Source organism: Phalacrocorax carbo, chromosome 1, assembly GCF_963921805.1.
Source record: "Phalacrocorax carbo chromosome 1, bPhaCar2.1, whole genome shotgun sequence".
NCBI lineage: Eukaryota > Metazoa > Chordata > Aves > Suliformes > Phalacrocoracidae > Phalacrocorax > Phalacrocorax carbo.
The window spans coordinates 196,677,661-196,700,862 of NC_087513.1; the positions used below are offsets into that span (position 1 = coordinate 196,677,661).

The following is a 23,202-nucleotide window of genomic DNA, read 5'->3' on the forward strand; positions in this document are numbered from 1 at the left end:
CCTCCTCCTCCCCTCGGCCCGGACGTGGGGAGGTCGCGGCCGAGCCGGGAGCGGCGGGGCCTGTTCGCGGGGGCCGCTGCGCTCCGCGCCGCTCCGCCATGCTGTCCGGCTGCCGGCGGGCGCTGCCGGCGGCGCTGGGCCGGGCGCTGCGGGGCCGGTGGCCGCGGGGCCGGGCGGCGGGGCCGGGCCGCCGGGCAGTGAGCACCAGCTGGTGCCCGGTGGGCGCCGCCTTCGATGCGAAGCAGCAGCAGCAGCAGCTGCGCGGGAGCGCGGCGGCCGGGGAGACGGTGAGCGGCGCGAGAGAAGGGCCTGCGGCGGGCAGAAGGCGGCCGTGGCCGCGGAGCCTTGCACTTCCCTTCGCTTGTCTCTAATTCTTTATTTTAAAACTTTTAAATCGCGGTGGCGGGGCCAGCCGAGCCGTTACCGGAGGGTTGGGCTGTTACATCTTTGTAATGGCTTGTTTTGGTTCTCGTGAAGTAAAGCATTCTGTCTTCTGGGCACGCAAGAGTTTACAACACGGCCTCCTTTATTGAAGCCTTTGCTTAGAGCCTCACTAGATGCCATAGGCATATGTATATGCGTTACCCCTTCCCCTCCCAGCTCTTACCTGGCTGTGCCGTTTTAATCTGTCGGTGTCGTGCCAATGCACTCTGGCAGTGCTTCAAAATCTGTTAGACTGCTGACATCCCCTTGCATGGATATCGTTCTTGACGTTCAGTTGCTTGTGGCAAAAAGCGCATTTGTTTGCTGGGTTGGGGATGCTCAGGCTTTTTGATTTATTTCTTTTTAGGGCGAGTCGGGTACGTTTGTTAACGAGAATTCTGGGAATCTAAGCAAGTTCCTGGACAGCATGAGATGTGTATTTTCAATCACACAGTGTATGCAGAGTACTTACACCTGTAAAATCCAGGCGTTAGTCTGCTGGTTTAGCTATTCCTGCACTGGTGCACCAGGCTGGTGAAGCTGTTCAACTCTGGGACTAAAATATTCAGTGAGGACCAATCTGACCTCTGCCTGTAACCCAGCACTTGTTTGGGAAACTTGGGAGGCCTTCCTGCCTCTGCAAGCACACTGGTCTAAGTCATGCTCCAGGAATTGGTCTAGGTTGGGCTCGTTCCCTAGACCAGATTTGCCTGGCCCATGGAGAGGATGTAGAGTTCTGTGGGGATAGAGATGAGTACTTCAGGCTTGCAAAGAGGCTGTGACAGGTAGGGTGTAAATGCTGAGGCTAAGCAAAGAGAATAATGCGGCAGTCGTGCAGCTGCACCATTAAAGAACACAGAGATCTGCCCCAGGCTTCATTTTTTTGTAATTTTTTAATTTTTACATCAAACTTGGTGTCGTATGGAAGAGGAGCTCCATGGCTAATTTAGCTCTAAGGGAGGATACCCCCTATTCACAGAGGACTACATGTGTGGGAGGAGCTCACTTGGAAGGGCGAGTAATGATGTAGGGCAGTAGGAAGGGCAGGAGCCCTCTGGGACATTGCAGGACAGTGTATCAGCTGGCTGAGGATCTGAGTGAAGAGGCAGTTTTCAGTCTTTTATATGCAAGCATTACTGAAGGGCGGTATGGTATGTGTATGTTTATGTTTGTGTGTACATGTTTATGTACGTGTGTATATATATATCAAACTATCTTTTTCAGTGTTCATTTCAGTCCAATTCCTGTTTCCAAATAATAAATTAAAACATGGGAAGTGTGAGGAAAGGGTTTCTGTCTTTGGGTGGCCAACTTACAGTAAGAGCATTAGGGAAAAAAAAAAAAGACAAAGGCAGCTTTAGCAACAGTGGCAGAAAGAAAATAGGACAAAGCAACTCAGAATGTCCCAAATACTTTAGGGGATGATTTTGCTTCAGAATATATACTTCTACAGACAAACTGTCAATCTGCAGCTTTTTGTTTGGTTTGGATAAGTACTTGTAAACTACACGCAAACCTGCAACTGACTGCTATAACAGAAAGAGTTTGCAGATGATGCATTGTAAAGTGACTGGCCTGCAGATTTTCAAGTCCAGATTGTGATTTTTAGATGCTGGGGTTGAATTTGGAAATGTTTGGAAGTTGTATGAAATCATGTACCTCATACTGTTAGATGCTGTATTTAGGAGGTAAGGAGATGTTCATGTTGCAGTTGGGCAGTTGCAAAGGAAGCATATTGCTTGCAGAAATACTGTTTTATCTTAGATTTTTTTACTGTTGTAGACCTGTATCATGGAACTTCTCTAGCAGGTAGTGTTAGCAATTTCTGTTTGATCTGCAGTAGGATCTCTTTAACTCTTCCACTACTGTAGAACATAACTGCTGTCTGTGTCTACCCTGCCCAAGTCAGTGTGTTTACCCTGCCCTGTTGGACAGGGCCAGGCTTGGTAAGAACTTCAGGAATAAAACAGTTCATACCATAAGATTTTTGAGTTGTTGCTGATCATTCCTTTGATATCTGGTTCCAGTATTTGGGGCTCATTTAATAAGCCTGAGATGACTGTCCTATTGCTTGCAATCTGTTGATATCTAGGGCTGCTGGCTAGCTCATTCACCATGTTGACACTCCTCCTTAGTCCTTGCATTCCTTGATAAGTCTCTTGTGCTTCAGAGGGATGACCTTCCCTCACTTCAGAACGTAAATAGACTTCCTATGATTTGTTTGTTGTCCATGCTTTGTAAGTGAGATAAAAATACCATCTTTGAGAAAAAGGTGGTATAGGAAGTTATGGTGTGAAGAGGAGAGTTTGTGAAGATTTGATGCCAAACTCAAGGTTTGCTGAGAACAATTCTGTCTGAGAGAACATCAGGGAGCTTTTGCTCTGGGAAATGAAGATGTTTTCATGTGATACCAGTGTCTTTGACTGATTTTGTGACTAGTCTTTCTACAAAGACACCCATGTGGGAATGTTTTAATGAAGTGTCGCAATATGCCAGCTAGGGCCATTTTGGTAAAATTTTGTGGTAATAATTCCATCCTTAAACAAAGGGGCAGAAACTGAGGAGGGTAACAGTGATGTGTTTTCATTGTGTTTTGTTCTGCAGGGCCTGTTTGGTGTTCCAGAACTGAGCTGTCCAGAAGGATTTCAAGAGGCACAAGACAAAGCATTGCAAGAATCGGAACAGCTAGTCCAGAAGGCATGTTCAACACCACCTGGGCCAGAGACTGTAATGATCTTTGATCAGCTTTCAGACAGCTTGTGCAGAGTAGCAGACTTGGTAAGTTACTTTTTTTAATTAGTACTTGAAACAATTTCTTTTAAACTGAGTGACTTAATAAGCCTATGCCACGTTGTTCCATTTTATGATTTGCTGCACTGAAGTAAATAGCAGATCAGCTCTGTGAAATTTTGTGTTAAGACAGAAAATTAAATTGATTGAAAGTTAATTACAAAGGCTTTTACCGAATGATAGGTAACTACAAGTCCTGTAAAACTGTCAAGTTAATTTAAGACAGATGAAGAAATAGTATGAAGGTCACAACAAGAAAAATAACAGTGAAATCAGAATTGTATTTCTGCTGTAATATTAACACATAAGCTTTCAGGGATTGCTCTCAAAGTTAAAGCTGGGGTTTCAATGCACATGGTTTTAAGTTATGAAAGTTTATAGGTGAAGGTCCATAAAGAACTTCCAGATTAAAATCAGCAGATGATACTAAACAGTATTGCCTCTTACTAACACCAGAAAAAAAGGCAGGTATTTCCTAGATTTCAGTTTCTGTGGTCCATAGAATTCGAGTACTTAGTCTGATATTCTGTATCACAAAATGTTAAGTTTAACAGAGCATTTTGTATTGTTTTCTGGAAACTGTTTGCCTGCAGTGTATCTTTTATCAAAGCATCACTCTTCGTTTGAAGGAAGCAGACCCAACCTTCAGACTGAAATACATTCTTAATAAATAGATCACAGAATTTTTTGAATTTGGTTTTGATGTTTGAATTCCTCTGTGTATTTTCAGTTCTCAAATCTTGTTACTTATTCTTTTCTAGATTCAAGTAATCTTTTGTGCCATGCACTTCTTCCTTTTGAAAGTACTTACATGCTCTGAGTCACTAATTCTCCTTTTGTCTTCTATATTTTATATAGACTATGCCTAATTCCTCATAATCAATTAATATCTAGCTAAAAGACTAATGACAGAATTCAAAGGTCATAGTTTTGTATCAGTTTGCTGAGTTAAAATTACCTCCTGTGTACTACTTTCAGGTTTATATGTTCAAAGATGCAGAGCTTGCAGACCTCTGTCTAGGAGCAATATGGTAACTGGATGGCAGGAATTTTATGATCTACCATTTAGCATGTATTCTCTCAATATTATACAAGGTTTTAAATAGTGATTCTAAGAAGGAAAAATCTTAAGCATATAATATTTGTAAGGTTGCTTTTTCAGTCAAAGTGTAGTCATACTGTTAAAAAAGTCAAACTTGTTTCATGTACTTTCTGTAAAATTATGCTGAATGTCTTCAATGTGTTCCTAATCTTTAATTAAATATATTCCTAATCTTTAATTATTATTTCAATACCAGAACCTCCCTGAATTCAAGTCAGCAGTCATGGAAGCACTCTAGCTCCTCAGCCCCATTTTAGCATCATTCTAGTCTTCTGAACTCCTTTAAGTATTTGGAGACTTAGTAAAAATCAGTAAGTCAAATAAAAACCCTGTTCCAAATCCAAAGAACTTCTGGGTTTTCTCTTTAAACATATTTCTTCCAACTAGGTAATGATGTCAAAGCATAGCTTGATGGTCTATACATACGAGTAAAAAGGGTTTGAAAACAAACCCTCTACACACATTTGGTGGTGTGCTTTCTTAACTGTGAATTTAAGTTTTAGAAATCTTTTGTAATGACATTTAAATACATTGGAGTATCTCTATGCTGTAAGGACTCTAAGATACACACAATACTGAAAATGTTTTCAAGAAGTGTATGGATTAAAGATGGTTTAGTAGTTGTTGATACCGTTTTCCAACAAGCTTTATTTTTGGGGAAAAAAGGGCAAATTCTGCAAATATATTGCACGGCACTGCAGAGACAAATGTTAATGTAAATGGAACTACTTGAGTGCTACTTTGTTTATAATTCAATATTTTTTTAATTTATCTTTTTGCCTCACTGTTTCCTTCTACTATGTTAGGCTGATTTTGTGAAAATTGCCCATCCTGACTTTGCATTCAGAGAGGCTGCTGAAGAAGCTTGCAGGAACATTGGTACTGTGGTAGAGAAGTATGTTTTTGGTTTGTTTTTGTTTGTTTTTTTTTTTTTCTATTTTTATATGCATTTCTAAAAATCACTGTATGATCATTTCTGAAAACAGCAATCAACAAAAAAATATGTAGGAAGGTATTTGCACATGAGAAGAAAGTGTCAATCTTGCTGTTACAGATATTTAAGGATTTAGCTTCATTATAGTATCTCATGAAAGGTTATTCTATTTGAGTTTAAATTTAATGTTCTGAACAGTTTTTAAGTTCTCAGCTGACTCCATGTCAGTGAAACCCATCAAAGACTCAAAGCTGTATTTTTCTAGGATTTATGACAGTGAACTAACTGTTGTAAAGCATATGGACAAAACACTGATTTATTTTTAAGATTTTAGATTTCACAACACTTTTTATTCTGGTTTGCTGACCCCTTGAATTCCAGCCAGTGAGTGGGACATATGGAAGCAGAAAGGACAGTCTCCTGTTAAAATGAGTGTTTAAGGATGCGTCTGTCTAGGGCTGTGAGATATGCCTGGTCTACCCTGGCATGCTTGTGCTTTATTTAAAACCCCATTTCACAGAACATGTTCTTAAAGACTTCTGTTTCTGAAGTTTGGCTGTTCTTTGGGTCCTTTTTTTAAAAATATCTTAAAACCTAAATCCTGAAAGTTACCTCTGTGGTCCTTGACTACAGTCCCTCTTCTGCTTTTGGTGCTGAGAAGGTGGAAAGGGGTGGTCCTTAATCTCCAAATGCAGTGCCTTTTCAGTATCTTCCCTTCCTGTGGCTTTCAGGAGTAGCCGCCTTAAGCGAAAAGCTTTACCAAGCAGTACTGTGAAGGTGACCCAGAGTCTGCTGCTTCTCTCAGGATTCCTAGTAACAGTGGAGGCAGTGACTGGTTGACCTGGTGTCCCACAGTAAGTTGCAGAGGCAGCAAAGCCTTCTGTACTCTGAGGAGGACAGCAGTGCATCAGTTTCTTTAGTAAGCCTTGTGACTAACATGGCTGGCTAAAACAAGAATTCTAAGATTAAATTCAGTGAGACTGTTGCTTTGGTCTTGCCAGTGTATTTGAGAAACCTTTCACTTGAAACTGGACTTTTCAAGACTTAGACTGAGCATACCATCTATAACAATATGACTTTAATATCTGAGTACCACTTCAGATTTAAAATTTGGAGAAAGAAGAAAGTATTCACAAATTAACCTGGGAGGTTTATGAGCTATTGTAAATGCTCAAAACTAGCTATTGTTGAATGTTTGTTTTCATGGGCAAATGGTATCCCTCAGGAACTACTAACAATACGTATTTGCTTTTAGCCATTTTCTGACAGAGTGTTGGGCTTCTTGTTTAGCACCTTCTGTACAGAGCCTTTTCTCAACTATAGGTAGGATGCAAGGTCATCTTCTGTTTCTGAATTGGGTATTGGTAATTATTAAATTCATTTTTACAAATGAGGCTGCAGAGGCTTTTAGCACTTCAGCTGATTTAAGAAATTAGTGCTCAAGACTGTCAGGCTGGGGGTGCTGCCCACCTCAGCTATGCTGATGTATATGCACGTGTTTCATTCCCCAATGTGATTCCCACCCAGTAATCCAGGTTGACATACATGCCTGTAGTTAACATGCCAGCAAATCTGATGGACATAGTATTGTCTAGCACAGGGATGGTGAGAAGCATCTGGAAATATTCTGGGGATACTAAGCTCTTAGTCTACTTCAGTGGCAGCCAGCGGCACATTTATCTGGTGGCAAACTTGAGCACAGATTTTCCATAAACGGAGTCCTTTCAAAGTAAGGATTAGAAAACAGTTCTCCTGCCTTTATGCTTTTGCCATGTTTTGATTTGTGCATAAAAAATAAGCTGTCAGTCTTAGACTTGATGCCACCCAGAAGTATTTTCCTATTGGATGCACAAGACCTGTTTCCATGCCAGTTTGTCCACACATCTTTTGTATACAAATTTTGTAGTTTTCAAGTGTGTTTGTGAATCAGAAAGAATTTTGAAAATACAGTCCTTGGTTTTTAAAGTTGTTTCAGTAAATACTAAGCTCTGCCTTTGAATGGGTAATACCAAGAGACTGAGGTCTTAGTGGTTGTTCCTAATGCATGATTCTTTTACTCTGTATCTTTCCAGATTAAATACAGATGTTGAACTGTGTCAGAGTTTGAGACGTCTGCTAGCTGATGAAACTGTTATGAGTTCCCTAGATCCAGAAACCAGGTACTTACTAATGCTTGTAGGTTTAGATTTTTATTTAGTATATATCATTCCTTATTGTGCTTATATTTTGTGTTTTTTAAATTAATACAATTGGAAAACTTACCACATCTCTGTTATGAATTTATTAGTCACTACTAAATTACCTGCACAGGAGTTAGGAAGTTTGTAGTTGTGTAGGAGGATGCCTCTGTGACTGTAGAACACAAGATATATTTAAGCTGAATAACTTGAGATCTATAAAAACAAGAAAATGAGAACTTTGGATTTTTTTCAATAACACTATTTTGATTAAAATGAGGTGCTGTACTGTGGTGTATATATCAATGTTTTTAGCAATAAAAGTAGGAAACAGTCTAACTTGATTTCAGTTTATAGAAACTTATTTATGTATCTTTCAAAATCACATTATCAGTGTATGTATTTAAAGCTTATTTTATGATTGCTGTAAAATGTTTTATTAGCTGCTTATTCAGTTACGGTTTTAAATTATTTCTTTGCTGACATAGTTAGACAAGCTTAATGTTTGAGTAAGTTACCTCCTTCTTCCTTTTATCATCACAATCAAGGATGTTAGATTTGAAGAGGTCTTTTTCTGATCTGTTAGAATAGATGAAGTGTCAAATTAAAAGAGTCATTTGCAGAAATTGGTTAAACATCTAGATTATATAGTGGAATTATTTTGAAGGATTTTTTCAATGCAGATGACTAAAATAACTACAAAGGAAAAATCCTATTTCACTGAGTAAACTGTTAAGGACCTAAACCGTAGCAAGTCTGTGTCCATAACAAAAGTACTCATATAATTGTGGTGTTATTCTCTGTAAAACACATGAAACCTAAATAACTACTAAGGGCAAAGTCTGTTAAGAAATTATGCTTACTATCAAATGAGGCTGTTTTAACGGGGATTTACTGTATTTCTAGGCGAGTGGCAGAACTTTTTATGTTTGATTTTGAGATCAGTGGCATTCATTTGGATGAAGAAAAGGTAATTTTTGGCAATTGTATAATTGCCAAATTGTATAAATTGCATTTGGTAATTTCATAATAATATATGAACAGAAATTTGCCTGAGTACCAAAGACCAGATAATGAAACGTGGGACATGAATCACGTGATTCTGGGCCAGTTTGCCCTCCAAGATTCCCATTGTGCTCTGTGGAATTTTGTCTTTTCAAAAGGGATTAATTTTGTCTATTTTAAATCACTTCTAAAGTGTGTTTTTTAATGTTGTTTTAGATACTAGTTGACTGTTCTTCCCAGTTTGGCCTTCATCATTCCTTTGTCTATTCTGAAGAGTTATAAGCAAGACCTGGGATCCTGCTTTCTTTGATTGGTGTCTTCATCAGATATTTAAATAGCTGCTTAGCTGTCTGAACAACCTGTTTACAGAGGGGGGAAAAGCAGCAGCTCATGCACTGTGATGATGGGTTAATCAAGTAGAGTGTTTTAGAAGGGATCAGTGTGAGTCCAGGCTCTCCTTTAGTGCTCACATAACCAGAAGTTGTAAACCTTGTTCAAAATTGAATGCCTGGGCATGGTCTGATTACCTCTCTTGGAGCTTTTACATGCTTTTGCAGCAGTTAGTGATAGATTTGCCAGAACCATCAGCTTTCACCATGCTTTGTGGTATGGATGCTCTGTTGGGTGTCTGTTCATAGCTCAAATCCCTATATAAAGTTAATACCTCTTTTATTTGAGTGGTCCCCTCCTAAAAGATCTGTACAAAGGTTCTTTTACCAGATTTATGTAGTAAAGTTACTCTTAAGATCATGGTTTTGATGGTGTTTAGTGACCTGGAAAATGCTTCTAGAATATATTTTTACAATTCCTTTGTACAAAGAACAACTTTGAAACTTGGGCTCTGTGTTTTATTTCTGATTTGACTATTGGTTCTATGGTGCTTCATCCCCTTTTAGTTATAATTTCACTTGCCCCTTATTTTTGCATGTTTTCCTCCTCCTCCCCTGTCTATTCCACTTCTATTGCTTGCTGCTTAGTGTTTCTTTTCAATTCTCATTTCAGACTTTAGAAATCCTTCAGTGTCGTAAGTTGAAGTTTACTTCTGCTACAAAGAATTTCTGCTTTTCAAAATAAACTCAAAAGATGTGCTTTAAAGAGTAAGGGTGGAATGGGGGGACAGAGATCTGCAGGTTTTGTCAATCTTTGGACTTTACAAGTATGTTGTATCTGTACCCTCAGCCTTTTCTCTTGGGCTATGGACACACAGTCAATGGAGACCATACATCACTAACATGAGCGAGTTCACTGAAGCAAATCTTATAATAAGGTTAAAAATGTGAAATGCTATATTGATGGTGATAAAACCCTAAATTACAAACTCCTCAGAGAAAGGTTGAAATACCATAAATTCTTTACAATCTCCAGAAAATAGTGCAATACAAACAGTAATAAGAGAACTGTAATTCTGAATCTATTTCAGGATGCTAGTAGGATTTATCTGTCCAAATGATGCTTCTTTTTCTCTCCTCTGTGTTCTACATAGCAATCATATTAGGCATAGTTTTATAAATGCCTTCTAAGCAGCTAGCAAAGCTTAAGTAAATTCTACTTAAATTCCACTGTATGTTTTCTTACTGCAGGAACAGGCATTTTCTTTCAAATTTCAATCCTGTATGAAATTATAGATCTGTATGAACATCTGAACTTGTTGACTTCAGCTCTACATTAGGATTTTATTGATGCTGTAGGTCTAATCTTAAATTTGCATTTTCTGCTTAATTTCTGGAGAAGTCCTTTAAAGTTTTAGAAACTTTGAGTTCTGCTTATGCTATGTCTGAAAATATTATGTATTTTGTACTTTATTTTTCTTACAGCGTGAAAAGGCAGTCAACCTCAACGTCAGAATATTGGATTTATGTAATGAATTTCTGACAGGAGCTCACCTTCCCAACAAGATTGACAAACATGTTTTGCCAGAGCATATTCGGTATAATTTTACAGCTGAAGGCAATTACTTACAAGTTGCTGGTCTGCATGCTGATTGTCCCGATGATCTGGTGTGTATTTCCTGAGTTTCCTTTGGCATATTCTGTAACAAAAGTGCGTATCAGTTATTTTGTTATTGAGGCAAATGCATACAGAACTGTTTTAGAGCATAATAATCAATGGCAGCTTTGGCTATAACAGCTGTGAAATAATGGAGGTAAAGATCCTGAATGGATTGAGGGAGAAGAGGGGCAGAATACAGACCCTGGATTTCATGCAAGCAGACTTCAGCTTATTCAGTAAACTGGGAGGTGGGATCCTATGGGATGTAGCTCTGAAGAGTAAAGGAGCTCAAGAAAGCTGGCAGTTCTTTAAAGGTAGCATCCTCCAAGCACACAAAGATACTACGATACTCAATGTCGGTGCACCCTGATCCTTAGAAAGCCAAGCAGATGCATCAGGAACCAGGTGTGGTGAGCAGGGAACTTGAGACAAAGCTTCATCTCCAAAAGGTAGCAGACATGAGGTGGAAGCAGGTACAAGATACAAGGGAGGAATTTTGAAATATTGCCTGTACATGTAGGGATGATGTCAGGAAGGCCAAAGCTCAACTGCAGTTGAGACTTCCAAGGGACATCAAAGGCAACAAGAAGAGCAACCACTGCTGCATTAGTACTAAAAGGCTGGACAAGGGAAAGGTGGGCTTGGTGCTGAGTAAGGTGGGTGACTTAGGGGCAGCAGACACAGATAAGGCTGAGATGCTGATCCCTTTCTTTGTCTTGGTGTTCACTAATGAGTTCTCACAGCACACTGTGCTTAGTGAAAGGGTTCAAAGAGAAGAACAACTGGCAGTAGATGGGGACCCAGTTTGGGATTACTTGAGAGAACTCAACCTGTACAAGTCCTTGGGACCAGATGGGCTGCATCCAAGGGTTCAGAGAGAAGTCGCTATTGTCCTTGAAAGGCTTGCTGTCTTTGGTAGACTGTGAAGATCAGGGAAGAACCCCAATGAAATAATATGTTCCACCCACCTTCAGAAAGGCCAAAAAAAAAAACCAAATTGGGGAACTACAGGCAACTTAGCTTCGCTTTGATTCCCCAAGAAGGTTATGGAGCAATCCAAGTTAGGAGTTTACAGTCTGGATTGGTGGATAACCGGATGGGTAAAAAACCTCGTTTCACGATCAGACTTGGAGAGTAGTGATTGAAGCATCTTACTCTACTGGAAGGCTGCTAATGAAGGAAGTGTTGCAGGGGTCCGTCCTAGGACCTCTCCTGTTTACCATCTTCATGAGTGACCTAGAGGAAGTGACAGAGTGCTTGCCTACCAGATTTGCAGGTGACAGCAAATTGGAAGGACCAGTCAATATACAGAAGGGCAGGGCCAACATTCAGAGTGGCCTGGAAGCTGAGGGAATGGTGCAGTGGCAACCTCATATAATTCAAGAAGAACAAACGTGAAGTCATGCACCTGGAAAGGCAGAATTCCTGGCAATAAGACAGGCTGGGACTGCCTGGCTGGGTCTGATCTGTGGAAAAGGCCCAGAGGGTTGCTGAGCAGCAAGCTGGGCATGAGCCAGCACTGCCCCTGGCAGCAAGGAAGGCCAACAGCATCTTGGACTGCATGAACAGGGGTGGAGTCAGAGACTGAGGGAAGAGATTATAGCCCTCTACTCATCACTCCTTAGGAGTGACTTCAATGGAGGCCACAAAGATGGCCAGGAACTGGAGTGCTTGCACTGTGAGGAGAGGCTGAGGGATCTGGGCTTGTTCATCCTGTAGCAGAGGTGGCTTTGGGGGGACCCTGACAGCAGCCGGTACCTGCGAGGATATCAAGGAGAAGGTAGAGCCAGGCTCTTCAGAGTGTGCATCACAGGAGGACAAGTGGCAACAGGCACAAGTTGGAAGTGAGAAAAGCCAGTTGGAGAAGTTTTTCCTGATGATGATACCCAAGCAGTGAAACAGAGAGGTCATGCTGTCTCTCCCACCTGTGCAGGGTTTTGGGACATGTCTGGAGAAAGCTTTGTGCAACTTGGTCTTACCTCATAGCTGACCCTGCTTTGTGCAGGAGGTTGGATTAGAGACCTATCTTGTTTGTCACAAAAAAAAGAAAACCTTAGTGTGGTAGAACCCAAGCTGTAATGTTTATTTTCTGTAAGAAATTAAAAATTAATTAAATCATGGCACTGATAGGATATAAATAAAGAATTGATACTCATTGCATGTCATCTGTAAACTCTTGTACTGAAAATAGCGTGATCTTTAGAATTGCTACTGAAGCTATGAGTAATATATCAATTAAAGGATGTAGTTCTCAGCATCAGAGGCTCTTTGGGAATCATGTATTTTAAGTTGCAAGGGGCCTATGGAGCTTGTCAGTTTGAGTCTGATCCTGTTCAGAGCAGGATCAAGTAGATCAGGTTCCTCAGTGACATGTTCAGTTCAGTTTTGAACACTTTCCAAGGATGGAGATTGAACTATCATAAAATCATTAAGGTTGGAAAAGACCTAGGATCATGAGGTCCAACCGTTAACCTAACACTACCATGTCTCCTAAACCATGCCCTGAAGTGCCACGTCTACATGGTTTTGGATCATCTCCAGGGAAGGTGATGCCACCACCTCTCTGGGCAGCCTGTTCCAGTGCCTGACCACTCTTTCGGTGAAGAAATTCTTCCTAATATCCAATCTAAACCTCCCCTGATACAACTTAAGGCCATTTCGTCTCAGCCTATCGCCAGTGACTTGGGAGAAGAGGCCAACACCCACCTCACTATAACCTCCTTTCAGGTAGTTGTAGAGAGCGATAAGGTCTCCCCTCAGCCTCCTCTTCTCCAGACTACACAACCCCAGTTCCCCCAGCCACTCCTCACAAGACCTGCTCTCCAGACCCTTCACCAGCTTCCTTGCCCACCTCTGGACATGTTCCGGTGCCTCAGATGTTCTTCTTGTAGTGAGGGGCCCAAAACTGAGCACAATACTCGAGGTGTGGCCTCATCAGTGCCGAGTACAGGGGCACCACTTCCCTGCTGGCCACACTATTCCTGATACAAGCCAGGATGCTCTTGGCCTTCTTGGCCATCTGGGCACACTGCTGGCTCATGTTCAGCTGCCTGCCAACCAACACCCCCAGGTCTTTCTCTGCTGGTCAGCTCTGCAGCCACTCCTCCCCAAGCCTGTAGCGCTGCATGGGGTTGTTGTGACCCAAGTGCAGGACCTGGCACTTGGCCTTGTTAAACTTCATACGGTTGGCCTCGGCCCATCAATCCAGCATGTCCAGATCCCTCTGCAGAGCCTTCCTACCCTCAAGGAGATAAACGCTCCCACCCAACTCAGTGTCATCTGCAAATTTACTTCTCTGGGCAGCCTGTTTGACCACCCTCACCGTTATCTTTTTTTTCCTGATACAAGATCGGAATTTTTCATCTTCCAGCTTGTGTCCGTTACATCTCTTGTTCTGCACTTCCAAGAGCAGTCTGGTTGTGTGTTCTCTACACCCTAGTGCTAAGTAAAGATTAAGAACTCCTTTGAGCTTTTTCTTCTTCAGGCTGGACAAACCCAACTCTCTCAGCCTCCATTCTGTGTCAAGTGCTCCAGCGCCCAAACATTTGGGAGACCCTGCACTGGACCCACTCCAGTATGTCAGTGTCTTTCTTGTCCTGCAGAACCAAAATCTGGACATTGTGCTCCAAATGTAGTCTGAACAGTACCAAGTAGAGGGAAATGATCATGTCCATGGACCAGATGGCTGTACTCTTTCCAATAGAGCTCAGTATGCTGTTGGCCTTTGCTGCAAAGACACATTGCTGAACCATATGCAAGGAAGGGGAGTCACCTCAATTACTTTATTTGCTTCTTTTAAAATGAAAGCTTGGTGGAACAGGGCAGGTACAAAATGACTTGGGAATTATTGTAATTTTTTTTTTATAAACTCAGGAACTGCATTCTTGTTGACTATATTATCCAAGAGAGAAGCATATTTCAAACGAAGACAAGCATAAGTTGTTGCTGGATTTCTTAAGCCTACTCCATACGTACAAAAAAATATTATCTTCAGTTGGTTTGTGAAACATAAAAAAAATTTTACCAGATTTCCTGAGGCTTGAGGTGATTTTTTTTGAGAGACTTGTGGAAAAACCCAAACAAACCAGACATAGGAGAAAAACTGATTGTCCCTGGGCAGATGGGCAGACAATAGCTTGCTACTTCAAAAGAAATAAGGCTTTTCTCTTCCTCTTTTTCATCTCCCCTGACCCTGTCTTTGCTTCTTATCAGATCCTTCCATAAGCCATCTTAACTATGTGCAGAGAACAATTTGGCTTTCTTTTGGGTTTATTTTAAGAAGTTTTAGTGAGTTAAGATAGCCCACAGAGTGTTCTGAGAAAGCACAGACGTTGGCAGAAGGAGGGAGGCAATGAGCATCGAGGGGACTGTTGACAGGAGTAGAGAAAAGGACCCTTTTTGTCAGTCTTGATCTGTTAGGTTGTCTCATTGCATTTCTTCATTCCATCTTTAATGGATAAGAGAGCTGTAATTTTCAGGCAGTCGTAAATACTATTGTTAAAAGGTGTTAGGCCTTTTCTCAAGAGTATCAGTGAAATACAGCTGTAATGCCAGATCTTCAGTTCACTTGTTGCCATTAAAAATTGCACTGTAGTAATGTGACCTTTTTGTTTTGTTTTTTCTTTTATTGTTAGGTGCGAGAAGCTGCTTACAAGATTTTCCTTTACCCAAACTCTGAGCAGTTGAGCCGTTTAGAAGAACTGCTTGCTAGTCGAAACAGTCTGGCACAGTTAGTTGGGTACGACACCTTTGCCCACAGGGCTCTTCAGGGAACAATGGCCAAAAATCCAGGTATAAGGCATATGTGGAAGGACATGCTGAGAAATCAAATGCACTGTGTTAGGTATGAGGTCAAAAGTTGTTACTTTCTTTTGCAAAGTTTACACATACTTCTTCCAGTGAAGCATCTTCTTGCAGTTACATTTTGCTGTATGCAATACTCATGCTTTCTATAAATGGCAATACTCACTGACTAGGAACCAGTGTTTTTGTTCAGAATCAATGCTCGCTCCTTAGATTATGAAGTTGCCATTATCCCAGCATGTAACAAAGTAAATGTGGTACTAAATTCTTCTGAAATTATCATCTTTTCCTTAATTTTTTTCCCCATTTAACTTATAGAGACAGTAAGACAGTTTCTGGAGAAGCTTTCTGACCAGTTGTCTAAAAGGTATGTCTTTTTCACTAAGTTATTTTTCTAACCATACTCTTTATTTCAAGAATAGAGGGACTTGTGCACTAATAAGTCAGTCAGCAGTACTTATTGTATGCTCTGATGAAACAAGAAGCAAGACTTTCTCAGAGTTTTGAGGGGAGCTGTCGGCTTAGAATAAATTCTGTGTCTGTGACCAGAGAACACCCAGGACTGAATGCAACAAATGATGTGCCAAGAAATGCAGGCAACAGCAAACAACATGACCAAGTTTAAGTGTTGAAGAACACCTCTCCAGGTCTTCTCCTTGCATGCACAGCTCCATATGTTTTACATGGATAAGCAAATTCCCCTCTCTGTCCTTCTTGCCTCCCTTAGTTCCACACAGCACAGGATAGTTTCATGATTGTGTATAGTAAGTGTATTGTAAGAAGGAAAATACTTTGGAGGTGTACAACCAGAGTAAGAGGGACTTGATTTGAAGGTACCTGGATGACAAAAGCAAAATGGAGAAGTTCTTTTACTGTAGTGTATGGGTCTGCCATATTACAGAGTACTATCAATCTCTGATGATGGGTATTTTCTTAGGATGGAGTATTATTGTGTACTGTATTCCATTGCTCAAAAATCTTTCATTAACACTTCCATCGTAAAAATATTTTTCAGAACTCAGAAAGATTTTGAAATGATGACAAAGATGAAAATGAAGCTCAACCCCCAGAATTCAGTAAGTTAAATATTTGTGTGTGGTCTTGTATTTTTTTTTTTTTTAAATCTAGTATAACCTAACCTTGTTCTACAAGAAAAAATTAACTCTATTTTAGTGTACAACACATAGTATAATTAGAAAGAGAAACTTTGTCGTCTGGCTTTGAATGCTTTTTGACTGCTTAGCTGCTATTTGTATTAAAACCAAGCACTGAGTGCGAGATAGCTGTTGCTTTACAGAAAATGGTACTGAGATAACCAAAATATAAAGTGGTGAAAGTAAATACTACTTTGTTTTGAATTAATTGACTAATTTGAAAAATGAAGGCTGTACTTTAGGTTAGATGCATGTCCAGTTTGCATACTGTGTTGTAGGTATCCTAATTCTGTGCGTGGCTAGGTTTATCTAGGTGTATTTCTTAAAATCTGATATGAAGTCCCATTATATATTTGAATAAGAAGCACCATCTTCAAGCAAATGTTAAAAAAAAGGTTTCAAGTTATGATACATGATGCTTTTTCTGATTATGTTTTTAGCACTGAATGTTTCTCATTAAGTTTTAAAGTTCTGTGACTTGTCGAAACTGCAAAAATATTCAGAGAAAACAAAACTTTTTTTTTGGGTTCACTGATGTCCATTACTGCAGTTATAAGCTGGAATTCTCTTTCAGAAGCTGATGCCCTGGGATCATCCTTACTACAGTGGCGTCCTTCGTGCTGAGAGGTAAGCTCTTTATGTTCATGATTGTGATGTAAATGAGTGTCTTTATTTCATTCCTTGCAATAAGGATAAAGAAAGTCCTCAATGTAAACAGGATTTCCTTCTTTGAAGATGTACTTCAATATGAAAAAGAAAAGAGTATCTGGTGGGGCAGTTGTTTGTAACGTTTCTTAGTTACTGCTGGAATGCCTGTAGAAGTTTTTGGCTCCTTTGTTGTTTTACAGGGAAGTATTGGCCATCTTTGAAGATACAAGAGGATGAAACAGTTTCAGAACAGCTAGAATATCCTTATTCTTGTTTTGCTTTAGGCTTTTAGCTGAGCTGCAGTAGTGTTTAAAAATAAACTTACATTACTGAATACAGTCCAACTCCTCTTCATATTTTAACTGTACTGTACTTCTTACTGAACATGCACCTATCATCCCCTTCTAGAGGCTTGAAATAGCAACTTCCTGAGTAGATCTTCACTGTTTATGGATAGAATTAATTCTCTCCTGCAAAGACTGGGAAATAAATCCTCTACACAGACTTAAATAGTGCACAAAACCTTTGCAAATAATGAGATGCCAGCTCTGAAAGACATGAGCCCTGCATGTTGCCTTTATTAGATCAGCAGTGGTGACCTTTTAGGTTTGTGTTGGAAAAGATAATTTAAAGTTGTGCTTCTCTCACAAGAGGAAGAGGAAAAATCTTCCTTCACTGCAGATTCCTATTTTTTTGGTTTTTGAACAAACTTAGACTAGATGTATCTGATTGAAGTAGTTGTTTACTCTGGATCAGAAAGCTGTGGTAGTATAGACATGGCGTGGAAGGATTGCTGGCAGTTGGCCTGGCTGTTCTGCTCCTTTCTTGTATTTTGTAATGGAGGCAGTATTTTTATGAGCAGGACCTCTAATATTAGCCTTGTCTTAAGTTACTGCATGCTCAGATGGGAATTGAGGTATGTATGTGCAGCAACATTCGCATCCTGGGTGTGCAGAACTTGTTGTGCAGGGGAGGGAGAGGGATGTCCAGCTGCTGGGTTTGCTCCCTGTAGTGGATGCTGGAGCATGCAGCACTCTGCAGAGTATGTGTGAATTGTGTGTTTGTGGCACAGCCTGGGAGTGGCTCCTTTTGTTTCAAACTGGACAGGTAGCAGATATGCTTCTGTGAAAGTGGGAACAAAGTAGTGGTTATACTGGAGGAGAGCCAAGGTCCATGTAGCTCCAAATCCCGTCTTAGCAGTGGCCAATAGCAGTCTGTGGAGGAGCACTGTCATACTTTTTCAAGATACTACCTTGTAGCTTACAGATAGATCTCTTTTACCTTGGCTGCATGGTGTCTTCAACACAGGATTACATTTTGATACCTAGTACTTAACTTTACTGTCTAACGTTGATTAAATTTCTTGCCTATGTATCGTATTTATTTTCTACATTTCCTATAGTGTCTGCTTTCTCTGTTTTCAGAAATAGTGTGTCCCATAAGGGTTAGAGCATTTGGTATAGAAGTCTCTGTGTTTGTTTCTTTCCTCTCCTGGAAGAGTGTCTTCTGATACTGTCTTATTGTCCTTCTTAGATCATCTCATGAAGCTAACCATATTGTAATTGAGTTGCTGATGATCACAAATATATTATTCTGCTCATTTTGGCATTAGGAGGAAAAATATTTCCTTTCCTGTAGGGCTTTGTAAAAGACCCAATGAAGTTACTTTAAGAATTGCATGGTAGCTTCACAAAGGGAGAGCTGCAGGTAAAACAGACCAAGACATTGGCACTTTGTCTTTGCAATTTTTTATCTATTCAGGCACCAAGTCTGGCAGCTGGATCAGTGTGAAGAACCTCCCGAGCCTACGTAGGGCCTCCCTGATTACAATGCAGTGTTGGGGCCCAACCTTTTTCTCCCTCCAGGTTGCACGGGGATATTTTTTTTCTGGCAGGTATAAAAGCACCTACAAGACTGCAGGAAAAGTAGTTTTCCTCTCCGTCATGTGCAGCAGTGTTTCCCCAAAAACCAAGGGCGTAGGTCTTTCACTCCCCTGTTTTCTGTATAGTGGTCTGTCTTTGGGAAAAGTTCTTGATCTGGCAGTGACTTAACAGTGCTTTACATTCATTCTGCCCATATTGTAGGTATTTTAACAGGGTACTGGATACTGGGTAATCAGCCCTGGAAAGTAAAACTCACTTCTCCACTGCATAGTATCAGTGGCTGAGCTTTATGACTGAAACCAGCCAGGAGTCAGAGAGTATTTATACCACAACCAGAGGACAGGAATATACCTTGTCATGTCTGTGTCCTAAACATGTTCTATTTGCCACTTACTATCTATGTAAATGTGAATCTACTATCCTTTATTTTGTACTTTTACTTACCTTTGTTTGACCACATCCTTTCTTGAAAGCCCCTTGGATGGATTGGTGTGTTCAGTTCAACACTTTTGTAACTGGAAGATGAGTACTGTATCTGTCACAAAGCTTCATACTGGCAGGAGTTTGACTTTGGGCTGTTTGTTGCTATTCTTTTTCTAGATAAGCCAATTACCTTGTAGCATTATGTGTCTAAGGAAAAGTGATGTTGTTTTCCTTGGTTTGCTCTTTTTTCTCCTGAAAAGATAATTTATACTTTGTTTGTTTGTTTGTTTGTTTTAAAAATTTTATCTTGTTTCATTTTATTTATTTATAAGATAAATGATTTAATTTTTACTTATTGTATGCTATTTTATTTTGCGTTTTTCCATCATGGAATGGCAAAATATGTTTTCAAACAAGTTATATTTACCTGGTATGCATTTCTCCCATTATTAGTATTTGTTTAGTAGATGAGCTGTTTTGGTCTTCAAGGGCTTCTCTTTTTTGTAAGAAATTTACTTTTATATAAATGCCATGGTCATACTTGTAATAGTGCTGTGCGCAGAGCATGGCTTATGTTTTTTTCTGTTGTGTTTTGGGACTCAGTAGTAGTTTCTGTGGTGGATTTCCGTATTGTTAGGAATTTCTTTTTTTTCTGCTTAGTAAATTTTTTTAAAAGGGGAGCAAATATATGTTTTTTTGGTATTTCTTTTGGACTACTATTGTCAGTGTGGCTCCAGCTGATGTACAGAACCATAGTTTCCTAGATATTGTCAGGTACATAAGGTGCAGATTATCTTTACAAACCTAGGTATAAAGAAAATTATTACAGGGGTTTAGTTCTTGATTAAGTAACTTAGCAACGTTCTATTGTGTCACACATGCACCACGAAGGGGTGCAAGAAACATCGGATGGGACAGTGTCTGTGTCTGTTGAAAAAGGTTTACTGTTTCCTATTTTGGTCTATATGACCGTATTTGCAACCAGAAGTGTTGTGAGCAGACATAGATAATGTGATCTTGATGTGATCTTTTACTTCGTCTTTAGTTTTCCAGATTTTGACCAGCTACATCAATTTGTCTCAGATAACAGTAAAACTCATGACATATTTTTATTGTGTCTGTTTTATATCTACCTGTTGTATATTTTAATTGTGAATATATTTTTATATTCTAAATATACGTTTATTCTATATTAGAACAGTTAAGGAAAAAAAAATAATTAGATTCCTCATAATTAGTTTTAAGAGTTGGATATTTACATCTGAAGAATGTAGGATATTCACATGCGTTTGGACTACTGAATTTTAATGACATTTGCTGTCATATCAGGTTGCCGTTATTTTCACTCTTTGCTTCTACAGTTATTGACCATTTCTGCTGTTTTGTAAGTTGAACAGAAGGAGGAGCTCCAGACATAATTCACAGAGTACTTTTTCTCTCTGGAAACAGCCACAATAGTTTTTTTCTTGTCAGCTTTCACCAAGTCTTTTCCCTGGAAACTTGATCCTACTTCAAAAGTGTAAGTCTCCCATTGGTGGTAACAGGATAGTTTTTTGGGGTTTTGTTTTTTGTTTGTTTTTTTTTTTTAATTATGTTAAGTAACCTCTCTGGCTTTAAACCCACACTTATGACAATATAATGTTTTTGTAGCTATAGTTTAAGTGGCAGAAAAAAATAGATGTCAGTGTAAATGTACATTTAAGAGAAACTGGAGACAAAAGTCCAAAATTCATGGTAATAGTATCTTAAAAGAAGATAGAGTAATTAGGAGAACCTCAAGAATTTTGGCAGGCTAAGGGTAATAAAACAGTGAATGCTAGAACATGCTTCAGCCTCTAACAAGCAAGAAGATGTCTAATATGTATATTATAAATATAATACTGTTGAGTTTTAGTGCAGGCAAGCACCATAGTAATAATTAAATCCCATTACTTCTCAGTAAGTGCAGCTGCATTTATAAATAATTCTCAAGGCCCTGATCTTGCAAAGATGTGGTAGCTTTGCTGACTTCTTCCGGGTCATAAAAAAAGAAAAAAATGCTGGAGGAGACCTTTTGAGGTCAAATATTTGCCTTGAAGGTAGGATTGACTGTGCTTAAGTCACGTCTGATGGAGGCATAGAACTGTTCTTGAGAACCGTCAGTGGTGAGCTTAGTGTATTTGGTAATGACTCCTGTTTCCCTAACCTTTGGTGCTTCCCAGGCTGTGCTGACTTCGCTGGCTATAATTCACTATTGGGATTTTTGCCAAAATGTCACAGATTGTATTCAACTTGTAACTGGGATGTGCTTGCAGGACATTGTACTCTGTGCTGGTCTGTCTCTTTGGGACTGCAGAAATAAGTAAGACTGGCCTTGGGGATGAACAAATCAATGCCAAAAGAAGCCAGTTTCCTGCTGTGTAGGAAAGATAAGGAACTGCAGGTGTTTGGGGTCTTTGGGTGACCAGCTGAGCAGAAATTAGGAATAACTTATCACCTTTCTTCTTGGTACTGTACATAGGCTGCTGGCTTCGGGGGGAGTGGTAGGTTCAATACCAAGGTATCTAAATATGTATGTTTCTCAAGTTGCTAAACGCTGCAACTAATGTTGAGGTTTGCAAGTTACTTGTAATCAAACTTGTATATGGCTGCTTTTTGTTAAATTATTTTTAGTTTTATGAAAGAGTGTTTGTTCTCTGTTGGGAACACCATGTAGAAAACCAGCCCAGACCTTTTGTAGAATATGTAAGAAAACTGACACTCTGTTCAAAATGAAAGCTGAAGTGGAAAAATAATGCAAAATTTAAAAAGAACCAGGAAATCTTTCAAATAAAGTACACATAGAGAAGGAAAACTTTCTATAACTGTCTGTTTATAAGCAAGGGAAGGCATGCCTTCTATTAAAACAACTAATGTAGGTGCAAAAAGTCCATTTAGCTTACCAGTCGCTGAGCTAGTGGACTAAGCTTTTTGGGATAAAACCTGAAAGTTATTGAAAAGGCTTGCTGTAAAGCAGAATTCAAGTTTCAAGACATTTTTTGTTTGTTCAAAACATTGTGGAAAGACAAAGAAATTGTTGATTTGAAAAGAAAGTCAAATCTAGAAGTTCCATGCAGTGTCAATACCAAACCAATATTTCAAATTATGCCGACCTCCTCTGAAATATTCTATGAAAGGCAATTAACAAAAAAAGAAAAAGGAGTGTGAGATATAGGCCCTAGTTTATGGTTGATGAGAGTACAAAGGCTTTCCATTACTATTACTATTATTATTATTATTAAGAAGTCCAGAGTCTTCAATAAATCATGATTAAGAGTCTCCCTTCAGGTAAAGAATTAAATTTCATAGTCTGGCATATAATGAAAATTGGAAGGGGTTTTCCTTGTCTTGATCTCTCTAAGTTAACCTGAGGGGTTCATCTCACTTTTATCTTCCACTAACAAGATTTTTTCAAGTTTCTTTGAAAGTTTTGACAGAATCTGTTTTATTAGAGGTAGTTAACTTAGTGTTCTATATTTCGTGGACGTCAACAGGATAATAATTTTTCTCAAAAAAAGAGAAGTCGTCAGAATATATTGGGGACTACATTTAATAATCACTAATAAGAATTCTTGCCAAGCAGTTAATTTGCAGTTAAGAGTCTGAAGGCTCATGTTCTGAAGAACAGTGATCCTTACTCAAATATCCCTAATGTCCAAGTTTATAAAAAGCATTCTTAATAGAATAGATGAAAGTCATGCTACACAGAACAGTCTTAGTTTCCTTCCAAATATACAGCTTAAATGAAAGTGATTTTAGAAGTCTGCATTTTATTTAGGCTCAGTGAAGTCATACAAGCTTAGAAATAATTATTTATAATCACATAGTACATCTTTGTTCTTCATAGGGACAC

The 23,202-nt window shown here is 39.4% G+C and overlaps 1 protein-coding gene across 2 annotated transcripts in view; it reads left to right on the forward strand.

Annotated features, from left to right (window-relative positions):
• Positions 1-23,202, forward strand: part of MIPEP (mitochondrial intermediate peptidase) — a 78,764-nt gene continuing 55,562 nt past the window's right edge. Inside the window, exons 1-10 of one of the 2 annotated variants that reach the window (XM_064441140.1) lie at positions 1-287; positions 3,028-3,201; positions 5,122-5,210; positions 7,322-7,408; positions 8,333-8,396; positions 10,246-10,428; positions 15,055-15,211; positions 15,542-15,590; positions 16,239-16,299; positions 16,952-17,004. In XM_064441140.1, the coding sequence (XP_064297210.1) occupies positions 99-287; positions 3,028-3,201; positions 5,122-5,210; positions 7,322-7,408; positions 8,333-8,396; positions 10,246-10,428; positions 15,055-15,211; positions 15,542-15,590; positions 16,239-16,299; positions 16,952-17,004 (1,106 nt within the window). In that variant the 5' untranslated portion in view covers positions 1-98. Of the gene's footprint in view, positions 288-2,996; positions 3,202-5,121; positions 5,211-7,321; positions 7,409-8,332; positions 8,397-10,245; positions 10,429-15,054; positions 15,212-15,541; positions 15,591-16,238; positions 16,300-16,951; positions 17,005-23,202 lie in introns of both variants that reach the window. The other variant, XM_064441141.1, reaches the window with a different exon arrangement.